Below are 14,969 nucleotides of genomic sequence, written 5' to 3' on the forward strand. Positions count from 1 at the left end.
TTAGGAGAATATTGAATAAAAAATAATTTTAAAACAAATTCATTCTCTGCAGGTGACCGGCAATAAACTCTCTCTCTTTAAGGTTAAAAAAGATTTTCAAGATGGCCATGTAGTGGTCATGCTTTATGTCAGATTGGCCCCATTTTCATTTAGGAACAACTATATACCACAATAAGTCTACAGATGAAAACCCCATAAAAATTTCCATGTATGTGGAATAGTGATAGGATTTTAAAAAAGGCTGCTGTGGATATTTGATGTTAGATCGGCAAACATAATATAGGTATCATGAGAGATATTTGGGTCAAAAACCCCATGTCAATATGACATATCTCCATACAATAGTAACTCTAACAAGATTTTCAAAATGGCTGCCATCGTGGCTATATTGGATGTCAGATCAGCACCACTGCAATAAGATTTGCCATTTAGGATGGGTGGTCCTGGGAGGCTGAGTGGTCTAAGGCGCTTGCCTTTACAGATCATTTACATCTTACCGTTGATCACATGGATTTGAGTCTATGGCATGGCCAGCATGGGTATATGAGAAACCTGCCAGTAGCTTCCTGTGGGTTGATGGTTCTTTCCTAAATTTGTCTGGGTTCTTCCTCCACCAGATATACTGGCCACCATATATAGCCTAACATGTGCTGAAAGATGTTGTTAAACCCATAACAATGACACCCATTTATGAGGAATATTGATAATAAAATTTTCAAAACGCTGCAGTATTGAATACACTGGATGTCATATTGGCATCATATTCATATAGGTCCAACTAGACTTAAGTCTTTTGGTGAAAATGCTAATTCAATATGACCATCCATCCTGGAGGAGTAGCGCTAACAAGATTTTTAAGATGACATTTTGGCGGTCAGATTGGCATTATTTCATTTAGCATCATCATTCAAAGTCTTTTACTGCAAACACAATGTCAATATCACCAATGGTTTGGGAACAGTAGTGACAGCAAACACAATATCTATATCACTAACTGTTCCGTAGTGGCATAGCATTACTAATGGGATTATTATTATGTCCATATCACCAACTGTCCAGAAGTAGTAGTGATAGCAAGATTTTCAAAATATTGGATCTCCAAGCAGCACCATTTAGGAACAAGTAGACTATGGGATAAATGATTGTAAAGTTTCATAGCAATCCCCCAAATAACAGGAGCAGTAGAGATAACAATCTTGTGTTAACAGACAAATGAATGACAGATGGTCATCCCATAAACTCTTCTGATCTGTGACTAGTAGAAATGACATTCATTGTCTTCCTCAAGTGCATATTCTATTTTGTTTTTAAATTTTCCTACATCTGCCACTTTCTGTTTCTAATCAGTGGGATCTAATTCTAATTTGTTTTGAGACTATGGCGGAAGCTGCAACCTTTTACTGAATTTGTAGTACTGCAGTTTTTCTTTGGCTCTGAGCTGTGTCTATAATAAGTTCTGAAGAGAACTTTAAGACACTTCTTTGATCGTAAATCCTTTCTTGTGTTCCCAAAATTTCCATGCATTCATCTACAACCTTGACTTTTTCATTCCCTAATATGAAATTTAGTGTTTAAGGACTTTTCCTTCTTGATGATTATAATATTGGACTTGACAATGATTACAGTCCAATGCCACTCTTTACAACATTTATAATTTTATTTAGAGTTCTGCAACTCCTCTGCAGTTTCTGAAATTATTAAAAAGGTTAACAGACCATGAGAGTTGGAATATTGTTTTATTACCTAATGTGGAAGGCATGCACTAAGTAACTGAAAATCACAGATCATTTATATAAATCTTAAACAAGGTAGGTTGTTATCATCTCCCTATTTTATTACTGATTTTCTAAGAGTTTTCAGTAATAAAAACATTTACTTTAGATTATCTGGTGTCTAGTTTTATATAGATTTAACAAAGCAGTAAACTTTTCTCCCAATGCCGAAGTCTTTGTAACTTTAGAAGTAATCAATTCAGTAATATATTGTTAAAGGTATTCTGAAATTTATAAATTCCAGATGTAAACTTTTTCTTGTATCATTTGTTGATTTTTTTAAAAATGTCAGTATTTCCTTGGCCTTTTCAAAAAACTCTTATTTGTCTGGAGTAATATTGTTCCCTTCTAAACAGTGGTCAAGACAGGTAGCTATATACTGTTCCATTCCAAAAAGTGGTCAAGACAGGTACAGTACCTATATACTGTTCCTTTTCAAACATTGGTCAAGACAGGTAGCTATACACTGTTCCCTTCCAAAAAGTGGTCAAGACAGGTACAGTACCTATATACTGTTCCTTTTCAAACAGTGGTCAAGACAGGTAGCTATATACTGTTCCATTCCAAAAAGTGGTCAAGACAGGTACAGTACCTATATACTGTTCCTTTTCAAACATTGGTCAAGAAGGGTAGCTATACACTGTTCCCTTCCAAAAAGTGGTCAAGACAGGTACAGTACCTATATAATGTTCCTTTTCAAACAGTGGTCAAGACAGGTGGCTATATACTGTTCCCTTCCAAAAAGTGGTCAAGACAGGTACAGTACCTATATACTGTTCCTTTTCAAACAGTGGTCAAGATGGGTAGCTATACACTGTTCCCTTCCAAATAGTGGTCAAGACAGGTACAGTACCTATATACTGTTCCTTTTCAAACAGTGGTCAAGATGGGTAGCTATATACTGTTCCCTTCCAAATAGTGGTCAAGACAGGTACAGTACCTATATACTGTTCCTTTTCAAACAGTGGTCAAGACAGGTAGCTATATACTGTTCCCTTCCAAATAGTGGTCAAGACAGATACCTATGAACTGATTGACCATACAGTTCATTGGTGTAATCCCACAAAACCTTTTAGGTCCTTCCAAGAGATGTTAATGTAATGGAGTTACACATGTACTACCATATGGCCATACCACTGAGAATTTCCCAGATGTAAATACCTCATTAAAGAATTGTATTATTGTTGGAATATTTTATTTTGTTTGTTATTACATCTAGATGTCAGCCTTTATTATTTTTTAGTTTGTAAATGTCTTGTTGTACTTCAGTAGTTTATATGGGTTGATCTAGTTCAGGAATTGCTAAGCTGGAGTATTTTACCTTGATGCAGAGTTCATCTAAAGAGTTATTATTTCCTTCCTTGGTCTTCAGAAAAATTGTTGATACCCCTCATTCTTGAAAATGTTTTTTCATTTCAGTGATAATTTCAAATGGCATGTGATTGCTGGTGCTGGCTATTAAATCAATTAGTTTCCAAAACTTTTTGGGTTTACAGTCTTGCATTTCTTGTATCCCGATTACCTTTCTTTAATTCATTTTAAAACTTGATTATGCAGTGTAATATACTAGGGCTTCTTGATAGTCGAAGCCATTTAACTTTACATTCAGGGCCATGGTGTTTGTATTAGCTTTTTAATAAATTTTTTCATAGTATTTTTCTTATGTATTCTCCTCTGTGATGCAGAGTGTGTGAAGCCTCTATGGTAATGGTACTGAGGTCTTCAAGATTAAATCAGAATCAAGCTTCTGGTATTTATCTTTGTTCTGCTTATCTTTGTTTTGGAGGAGTGTTTCTGATATAAACAATGTTTTTCTCCCTTACCTTAATTTGACATTTCTGAGTAGACATACTAGATCTAAAGACTTACAGACAAAAGAAATTAGACATAAACTGTTCACTTCTGACTACACAGTCAGTCATACTGAAACCATTATAATGATGGCATTCAAGTTTTCATGAGTAGAGTCACCTGGGGTACAACCATTCATAATTTCATAAATTTAATAATTGAAAGCTGATAAAAGTTCCATCAGACTGTCGCCATGGTATCCTTGTATGTTTCTTTTTATCCCAATAGTCACTATCCTGCCAGCAGTGTTACAGCAATTGGCATTATCAGTAGTTATCTCATTATATGAAGTCTTTGCCTTTACTGTGTTAATTAAGTCAACCTTGATAATTATATAGTTGTGTGAATTGAGTGAGGTTATTTCTTGTTCTAGTACATCAAACTGATCTGTGAAATATAGTGAGGAGGAATGTATTTATTGCAAATGTACAGGTCATTATTCCACCAAAATACAGTATTAAGTAGTTTAAGTCAGTGTAAAATCATTACTTGTTTTGTTTTCATGAATACTATGAAACACTTTCTCTAGAAGGAACAGCAGTCCACCTGATCTCATTGCGCCAGCACACTTCCTGAATTAACACTCTTTAATAAACGAAATATAGCCACTGAATACAATATTTGTATAACCTTGTACAATATTGCCTGTACTTGCATTGCCTGCAATAAAATAAATTCACACACACAGACACAGACAGACCCCCCCCCCCACAGACACACTATCACAGCAAATAGTTTGATAAGTTCTTTGGTATTACATGTGCAGCATTTGTTGGCATATGAATCCCTTTATTAGACAATATTATGTAACTATGAACTACTGTGTGTGTATATATATATATATATATATATATATATATATATATATAATTTTAATGGAGATTTTAAAAGAAAGTGAGCTAATTAAAGATTTTTATAAGCATTTTAAAAAAAATCCTACAAATAATGTAGCACACTGCATATGCGAGATAAATGAATTCATGAGAATATTACAATATATGTATAGTAAGACACATGTTTCTACATCATACTGCAAGACATGCTTATGAATCTTAAAATAAGACATGCACTTATACATATTAATTCAAGATTTGCTTATACACTATAATGTAAATTGCAGTTATACATATCAATGCAATTATATTAATTGCAGTCATACATATTCATGTAACCATAAATATTAATGTAGATAAACATACTTGTTGCAAGACATGTTTATATTAAGACAAACAGGTGTCTGTCAAGTGGAAACTGCAATAATATATCCATTTGCTTTTCATCATAAATGAACATGAAACAACACAATTTATCCCCCTCAAATGATATTAATTAATGCTGACTTTGCTAGCAATATTGTACATCAGCATTCCCTTATGTATTATGTCACACAATGGCATAACTTGCATAAATTATATGGATGTATATTCATAAATCCTTATGAATGATTCCACACAATGGCATAATTTGCATAAATTACATGAATGTACATTCATAAAACTTATACTTCACACAGTTCACTTCTATAACATAAAATGAAAATGATCTTCATGCATCTGAATCATTACATTCTTCAGTTATATATGTATTGTGATTTTGAATATTATCCCGTAACATGACTGTTGAGTGTATATCTAACACCTCCACCCCACATGGATTATAGGTTTGTTATGAGCTAAGAATAAAGAATTGACCAGTAAAATATCATAATTAAAGCATACAATATGTATCAGGGTGGCTAGCAACATACTCTAACCAAAACATCCTAGTATCTTGTCAAGTTAAATAACTTCAACTCTCTAAGAGACTTAGAGGAAACTGAGGTGATACCAAACTGAGAATGTTTATGGCAGAGATGAATATCTAACTAGATAGATAAACAGATCATCATAAAGAAAGATACTGAAAATGACATTCTACGACATTTATACAAACAGATGTATGTACTTTTAATTTTTCATGTTATTCCTATAACTCTAGGGGAAAAAAAGGAAGAATTCATCAAGTTTCCCTCAAACAATAGCTTATGTTGCTAGTAGTGATAATACATCATTGAATTGTTGTGGTTATTATGATGAAATAATAACCACAGGCTTGGGGGCAGTTCAAAATGACCACTATTACATCTGAGAGGCTCAGCCCAGACTGTATTGGTAGAGTGAAATTTGCAGATATCAGTCTGGGGAAAATCTGCTAAAAGCTGATCTACCTTGTGAATATCTACAGGAAGCTGACACCTTTTTATCCAATCCCCATTGTCTCTGGATAAATTAGAGTCAAAGGAAAAGACCTGGAGGTAAGTGTATTAATACTTCCTAAATTGACAAGTTTGGCACATACATACATACCTGGTTAGATGGGTGTGACAAATAGATCCTCACAAATATATACCTGTTTACAGTAATGTCACTAGTAACATTGTGATGTGCCTAATGTGTAACCTTAGGATGGCTCACCAGGCACTGGGAAGTAACATATCCTAGATGTCGAGTGTGATAACCCATCTATATGGACTGGAAGAAAATGGTGGCATTCAGAGATTTTAACAGCTAGCCTTGACCTATGTGAGCTGATACAAGTGCATACCATCACATCCATGTTATTATAATTGCAGAAAAACCTGGTACTCCTCATCATCATCTAAGGACCAGGAGGTTGAGGAGAACACTTGATATCAAGTGGGGTGAAAGAGATGTTTACAATTTTCATTTCATTGCAGCCATTTAATCTTATTGCATATTTAATGAGAATAAGACTGCTTAACCTTTTGCTTCTTGAAATTATGGAAAATATCTATGCATGCACACACAAAAATAGGATCTTCGCTGTAAGTAAAATCAACATGAGTGGTTTGTCTGCTTCTCTTCCTTATTATTATTATTATTATTATTATTATTTCACAGCTACTTTTAATGTACTTCTGGCTGGATGTTTTCTCACCCCACTTTCCACTGTATTCCATCTCAATGATCTTGAGTTCTAAAGCAGATTTTATTTTTCAACAAAAAAATAAGGTAGAGAGAACACATGTTCAGTGTATGGTAAACAGAGCAGAGAAGGAAACATGCTGGGTGGTTAGGGTCTAACCTCTTTGCTTGACATTGTAAGTTAAATGAACAGTGGATACTCCGATCTGACAGTGTATTAATCTGTGATGGGTCTACAATGTTTAATTTTGTAGCATGTTACGTACGTCCACACACAGTACTTGTATTTAACTGCTTTGCTAACTTAGAAGCATTCTGGTTCAGACACATCAATCTTCAATGCACTTCTAGATCATCTTTTCAGCACCACAATAAAGATCATATTTCCTGATGTGTCAGTTCAATATGTTTTCCCCCACATACCACCCTTTTAATGTTTTGCAGAACTCAGCGTCCCACCTGTATCTGTGCAATTAATGATGAATTCTTTCCATATGTTCTTGACCCCCTCCCCCCACCATAATGTTATGCAGAACAGAGTGTCTCACCTGTGTCTGTGCAATGATGTATTCTTTCCATATGTACTGACCCCCTCCCCCTCGACCATAATGTTATGCAGAACACAGTGTCTCACCTGTGTCTGTGCAATGATGTATTCTTTCCATATGTACTGACAACCTCGCCCCCGACCATAATGTTATGCAGAACACAGTGTCTCACCTGTGTCTGTGCAATGATGTATTCTTTCCATATGTACTTGAACCCCTCCCACCACCATAATGTTATGCAGTACACTGTGCCTCATCTGTGTATGTCCAATGATGTTTTCTTTCCAAATGTACTTGACCCCCTCCCCATCATAATGTTATGCTGTAGACACTGTCTCACCATGTATGTTCAAAGAAGTTATTCCCCACAGCCCCTCTGCAACCTGTCATAATGTTCAGCAGAACCCAGTGTCTCACCTGTGTCATTGCATTGATGAATTCTCGACACATTTACCTCCTCATAACATAATATTATGCAGAAGACAGTGTCTCTGTTCAACAATGTATTCCTATACAGTACCCCCCACCCAGTCCCATCAGTAATGCTATACACAACCAAATGTCTCACCTGTATGTTCAATGATATATTCATCAGCAGTCCCACCTACCTCTGCCATAATGTTAATACATCCTGTGTCTGGCCTCTATCTGTGCAATCTCCAAAACATGCACTCCCCCCTAACTATGCAAACTCAGTGTCTTGCCTGTGTCTATTCCCTGACAGGTTCCCCCTCTCTATAATGGCACTATGCAGAACCCATTGGTTCAGCTGTATCTGTGCAATGATGTACTTCTCTCCACCAACGTTCTGGTGAACCAAGTGTTTTAGCTGTATCTGCGCAATGATGTACTTCTCTCCACCAATGTTCTGGTTTTAGCTGTATCTGTGCAATGAGATACTCCTCTCCACCAATGTTCTGGTGAACCAAGTGTTTTAGCTCTAAATCTTTAATATCCAGTAACTTGCTTGTAAACATTTGAGCTAAAACTTAAAGAGATAATGCTGATATCACTGCCTTTGCTGCCACAGAAGTAATAACTATGACTCACCATGTTTACACAGGGGAGTTATCACCACTTAAATCCAAAACTTGAGCAGACATGGGTGTGAAGTGAATTTGTGTAACAACTGGTGCATAAACAGAATTCTATGAAATGACAAATATCCTTTTTCCAACAAATTTTGTATGCTTAGCTTTGACAAATTGTAGGCGATATATTTTCCTCTCTAGACAAGAGTACCATTATACCCCCCACCCCATGTTTAATTGTCCTCAATACAGTCACTAGTTTGGAATGGTTGACAGGAGATTATTGACATGGACCTTTGGTGTGCTGTCTTGATCTAAACAAATTGAGCAGAAACCATTAATTTTTTGTTAGACTGTACTTCTCATGATTGGATCTCTGACTTTTAGACTATCATCTATAGTTTCGGTATTATCAGTAGTACAAAGTCTACTAAATGATCTTACTCTAGAACAAATATTATTCTGCAAAAATGATATCTTTCTATCAGTGATCATTGATCTTTTGATCTCAGAATCAACAGGCATATTTGTTACCCAAAGTGCAAGCCATTCACCAAGTGTAGGTCTTTCATGTAAAAGCTATGTTATTGTGCAAAAACTATTTTTCTCCTTTCAGTCACCTTTACCTTTGCATGCTCATATAAAACCCTTTGCAATACACCAGATTTTTGCAGACATATGCTGCTTTTAGCACTTTTTACAAGTAACAGACAATAACAGCAATGATGCAAAACATTTTTCAAACTGTTTGCATATCAAATTTGTTAACTATGCTAATGTTTTCAAAATGAAAGTGTGCAAAGACCTGTGTAAAGCCCTATAGAAACCCTGTTTGGACATAGAATGGTAGGGGCTGCTATCATTGCATTTCAAAGGTCATACAGTACTTAAATTAGTTACCCTTGTTTGATACAGAATGGCATGGACTGTTTTCAATGTATTACAAAGGTCATAGAGTACTTAAAATAGTTACATCACACAAGGATACTGCATTGTATCAAGTTTACCAATAAAATGTCATATAAGGTGTGTTTTTGTACAGGTCTTGTTGAAGGTTTCAGTTCAGTTGCATTGATCCTTATCTGCATGAATAGGCCTTCAGCACTGCTTTGGATTAATATAACCAGAACTGGGTTAATATAAACAAACCTGGGTTAATATAACCAGACCTGGATTAAAATAACCAGAACTGGGTTAAATAACCAGACCTAGATTAATATAACCAGACCTGGGTTAATATAACCAGACTTGGATTAATATAACCAGACCTGGGTTAATATAACCAGACTTGGATTAATATAACCAGACCTGGGTTAATATAACCAGACCTGGATTAATATAACCAGACCTAGATTAATATAACCAGACCTGGGTTAATATAACCAGACCTGGATTAATATAACCAGACCTAGATTAATATAACCAGACCTGGGTTAATATAACCAGACCTGGATTAATATAACCAGACCTAGATTAATATAACCAAACTGGGTTAATATAACCAGACTTGGATTAATATAACCAGATGATGATTAATATAACCAGACTACATTAATATAACCAGACCTAGGTTAATATAACTGACCATAAACTCATAACAAGGAAGACAGGAAAATACGTTTCATAATCTTGATAACTAGTAAAAAAAACTGCAGAAAACCTGCACAAAGCACAAAATGTACTTGTACATAAATCTAGACTTTCTATATTACAAAAAGTACATTAATGCAAATGCTAATAATAAACATTGGTTACAATTCCTGTATCACATGTCCATTCCAGCCCTCTGTCACTCTGTTGGTGTCCTCTTCCTTCCATATTTCTCTTTCCAAGCTTTTATAAAGTCAGGATGAGTGCGGACATAATGGGCAGCTTTAAGCATCAGCCTCATGAACTCAAGTACATCAAATGAGTAGTTTGACAGCTCTGGATAAGTAGTTGTTGGTTGTCGATTCTAAACAAAAAAAAAATCAGAAGAAGTATACTTAATGATCTAAACAGACAGCATATATTTCACTACAAAAGGCCCAATTTAGCCTAATATTCTTTACCTGGGTAGTGATTTATCTCAGCCTGCTAATGCAAATTTACACATTAAAAAACTGTAGAGGGGAAAAATAGCTTGGAGAATAAAGTTGTTACATTGTTTATTAATGTTGGTGTCAATTATATATTTTCATTGACCATACATATGGGTCACCTTTCTCTGCATAAAAATGACAAGTCATTATGACAACAAGCATAGTCCCCTTGATTGTACCCTATTACATGGAGACTAGGTTCAGTTTCATAACTTAAAAACTGTTAGTTGCTTCACCCAGAAAGTATATGTACTTGCTAGGTATTGGGGAGTTAATTTGTGCAGTCAACATGGATTCCTTTATCAGTCCAAAGTCCTCTGGGGACTTGTTCCTCAATGACTCAATGGTTCACTCACTGGACTCATGATCAGAGGGTTGAGGGTTTGATTCCAACTCAAATTCTGATTAGCCTAGATTTTAGAAATAATTCTCTGAAAATAAATTAAAAAGCTTGGATATAGTTTTTATAAGAAATGTTTTCTTATTAAGCAAATAATTAAAATATAAATAAACTCTGATACAAAGATAATTACTTGGTGTGCATCAGAGATACAGAAAAACAGTTTAACTTATTTTTAGTTGCCATGCTTAGGAATAATGGTAATAATTATACAAAAAGAGTCCCTCAATGGGACTGACACTCTACTGGCCAAAACTAGATCCAGGAATTCAAAATTAGACCATTCGTTCTTCACAACTGCTGAATGCTGAAACCATCTCTTTCATCCATATATCGAAGATCCATTTTCCACAAGTGTGAGATGCAGTTTTATTGCTTTGAACCTTCACAACCATATTCTGCGGCACTGAAAAGGTCAACACCCCAACCTACTTGCAAAGAAGAGTCCTTCAAAGGGGACCATTTTCAGTTTGGACCAACCAGATATTATAAGAAATTCTTTGGTAAACTCTATATCTCTATAGCCATCACATCTAGATCAAAAGTTATAATAAGATTTTGAATATGGACACCACTGTGGAGTATTTGAGGTCAAACTGGCATCGCTCTCACTTAGAACCAGCTAGACACCATAAAAAGTCTTCTGGTTAAAAAGCCATTGTCAATATGACTTTTGATTTTGGAAGAGTAGTGACAAGAAGATTTTCATGGTGCCATGGTGGCCATATTTGAGATCATATCAGCACCATTTTTTCATTCAGGATCATCTAGATATCATAATCAGTCTTCCATTTAAAAGGCATATCTATAACAAGATTTTCAAGATGGCTGCTGTAGTGATCATATTTGATACCAGACTGCCACCACTTTCATTTAGGACCAAGTAGACATAAATCTTTTCTGAAAACTCCATGCTTATTTGACCATTCATTCCAGAGTAATGATAGAAAATGTTTCAAGATGGCCATTGTGGAAGCAATATGGGATGTCCAAGCAGAGTTATTTTCATTTGGGACCAACTAGATTTCATCAGACATGATTTTGGTCTTAACTCAAAAAAGCTGAAAAAATTTTAATGGGGGTTTGGGGGTCCTCCCACAACAGTGTCTCGAGGGTCAATGCCCCCGATCCAAAAAACACATTTTACACTCATAAAAAACTGCTCCTGGTGCAACTTATGATCATAAAATAAACCCAAATAATCATCTGAAAAACTAATAAACTTACCACAAATGTTCAACTTTACTTCAATAATTTCACAATATTTATAATCACATGAATTTGTTCTCCAACACTATTGATGCATAAGTTATTTCATGTGCATGTCAGTGTTCACATCATAATTAAGTCACAATAATTTCACAATTTTTGCAGCAAATATATTATAATTCTCTCTTTTCATAACAAATCTGAAAATAAACATCCAAGTACATCAACTATATAAAAATAATCCCGTTCATTCACTCGTCTTTTTCTCCGATGGACACAACCTCCAATGGACACAACCTGTCGATATGCCAGTCGAGCTCTTTTGCAGCTTTGGCAAAGATTTCTTTAGACTTCCTTTTTGTCACCACTGACTTTTTTGGCTCAATAAGCAATCATTTCTTTTCCTTCTCAGTGAGAGCCTTTTTCCTTTCAAGCTGGTGCTTGTATTGTGACATGCAGTGCGCATATTCTGACAGAAGGCTACATCTGTTCCCTCATGCAAGAAATCTAGCTTCTTATAGTAATTAATTGCACTTTTTCCAGATGCCTTCTGAGCTTCAATTTTTCTGCATTAAGCTTCTTTTGTAGGTGCTGTTCCAAAACTCTTCCAACCATGATTACTGCAGAGCAGATGTCACAAAATGCCAGTCCTCTAGGGTTCAGTTTTCTTATAAACTGTCCAACTAAATTTTTGTCAACTTTTCGCTCCAGCCATTCCCATTTCCATATGTTTTTTAAACCTTTATCTAAGCTTTTCGTGTCATGGTCTCTCTCAACAACTCATGACGCGATGTTTTTCAAGCATGCTTCTTCTTTCCATTGCCATCAGTTTCTGTTACACGAAGATTCATTGGATGAAATTTAAACCTTTGACCAATCAGAATACTCTTTATGAGAGTTGTGTGCTAACTAATATATAGAATGAATAATTTACAAGGGTCATTGTGGAATGAGAGCAGACAGACCATTTTTTAAAAACCAGATCGGAGATGATATAAAAAACAGACTGTATCAAGAAAAATCAGATTAAAGTTAGGAGTAAAGCATAATTCCACTTTAAAATAGAGAAAAATCATATCTGTATCATAAGAATCCTTTTGTCAAAAACTTCATGTCAAGACTTTTTGTCCAGGAGGAGTAAAAATGATTTTTAAGATGGCTGCCATCAGGGATGAGTGGTCATCAAAGAGCATTTCCACAATGTACAGTGGCAGTCTGTGTCCAGTGGTGACAGGATTGTTACTCACTGGCCAGCTGTTTACCATGATGGGCAAACAAGAAATGGTTGGAAGACCAGGATAGTCTCATGTTTTGGGGCTAGAGTAAAAAAATTCTAAAAAAATTGACAGCAAAATCAGTAACTGAAGTAGAAGAAAAAGTTGCTTCACATGGGTTGAAAGACACAGCCAGCTTGCTCCTCTGGATGTACAAAGTGTTCTAAGAAAAACTTCAACTGACAGCCTACACAGACCTAACGTACAAAAGGGCTTCTGGAAGCTAGTCTGTCCCACCCATTACTCTGAAGTGTAATCAGCAACACACATGCAACTGAAGTGTAATTAACAACACACATACAACTTAAGTGTAGTGAACAACACATATACAACTGAAATGTAATCAACAACACACATACAACTTAAGTGTAATTAACAACACACATACAACTGAAGTGTAATCAGCAACACACATACAACTGAAGTGTAATTAACAACACACACACAACTTAAGTGTAATTAACAACACACATACAACTGAAGTGTAATCAGCAACACACATACAACTGAAGTGTAATCAGCAACATACATACATACAACTGAAGTGTAATCAGCAACACACATACAACTGAAGTGTAATTAACAACACACACACAACTTAAGTGTAATGAACAACACATATACAACTGAAATGTAATCAACAATTACATATGCACACCTCTACTTTGTATAGCGCCTAATCTTTAGAAGCTCTAAGTGCTTTACAACATTAGACAACACCTATAAGATAAAAAAACATGCATAATGATATGATGACAAACACAAACACCATGAAATTAGAAAACATAAAAAAACATGCTCAGAATATTTAAGGTAGGAAACATCATTAGGTCTTTAAGTTTGTTCTTGCAGTCAAAATAAGTGAGTTTTGAGAGCCCTCTTGAATGTGCTCACTGTGTCTTTGTGTCTAAGTTCAGTGGGCAATTCATTCCATGTTGCTGGGCCCTGGTATGCAAAAGAACGCAGGTGGGATGTCCACATATAATTTTGGCTACTGCATACTGGTTTAATTCTGGGTCACATAAAGTGACAATTTTGTTATCAGTAATATTGATTTCACCCTGCATTGTATTTTCCACAAGAGAAACATGACCTCATATTTCATCTGCAATAAGTGCACAGGACCAGAATCTCTGATTTTACCTACCTTGCTGATTTCAGAAAAATTGCTGGTGGCAGTGGTATTCTAGCAATAATATCAGCTTCTAAAGATTAGGTGCTATACAAAGTCCTCATTATTATTATTATTATTATTATTATTATTATTATTATTATTTACAGAAACATGATTATAATAACCCCCCATTTGGGTTTCATCGATAAATCAATCAATAATTTCCATGATGATAATAAAACCATCAATGAATTTTCTGGAAGCCCCAATAAAATTCCATTGAAATTGCCTGATTGACATAAAACTAACAATACTGAAAGCAGTGGAAATGCCCCACAAAAAATTAGTTCATTACAAAATCATCTTGATCTAACCATGTATGAAATCAGAAAAGTTTGGGATGTAGTTGGTTAATTCCACCTTTATGAGTTTAAAAAAGAAAATTTGGAAAAGCGGAGGAAGAACTCATACAAACCCCTTAATCATGGTGTGTATGCAAGCCCAAATGATCATGTACTAAATCTGGCATTTGGGTTAGTGGCAACTCACTGACTCATCAATTAGCTACTCTGGAGGCATGGCTTGATTCAGCTCTAAGCATGACGAACCACAAATTAATAACCTAAGAACAGACATTGTTCAACAAGATCTATGTGTAGTTGCCTCTGGAGTAGGAACATGGAGGGAAATGAGATGATTATTTTCATTTTTACCTGAACACAAAATTCATTACAGTCATGATTTAGGACACTGTAATGAAGAAAA

The 14,969-nt window shown here is 35.3% G+C and overlaps 1 protein-coding gene across 1 annotated transcript in view; it reads right to left on the bottom strand.

The window, feature by feature from the left end:
* Positions 1-9,594: 9,594 nt before the first annotated feature.
* Positions 9,595-14,969, bottom strand: part of LOC149788512 (EGF domain-specific O-linked N-acetylglucosamine transferase-like) — a 160,320-nt gene continuing 154,945 nt past the window's right edge. The window contains exon 16 of the mRNA XM_089973524.1: positions 9,595-10,080. Coding sequence (XP_089829650.1) covers positions 9,916-10,080 — 165 coding nt within the window. The 3' untranslated portion in view covers positions 9,595-9,915. The remainder of the gene's footprint in view (positions 10,081-14,969) is intronic.

This window comes from Sinohyriopsis cumingii, chromosome 11 (genome assembly GCF_028554795.1).
Source record: "Sinohyriopsis cumingii isolate HCF-2022 chromosome 11, ASM2855479v2, whole genome shotgun sequence".
NCBI lineage: Eukaryota > Metazoa > Mollusca > Bivalvia > Unionida > Unionidae > Sinohyriopsis > Sinohyriopsis cumingii.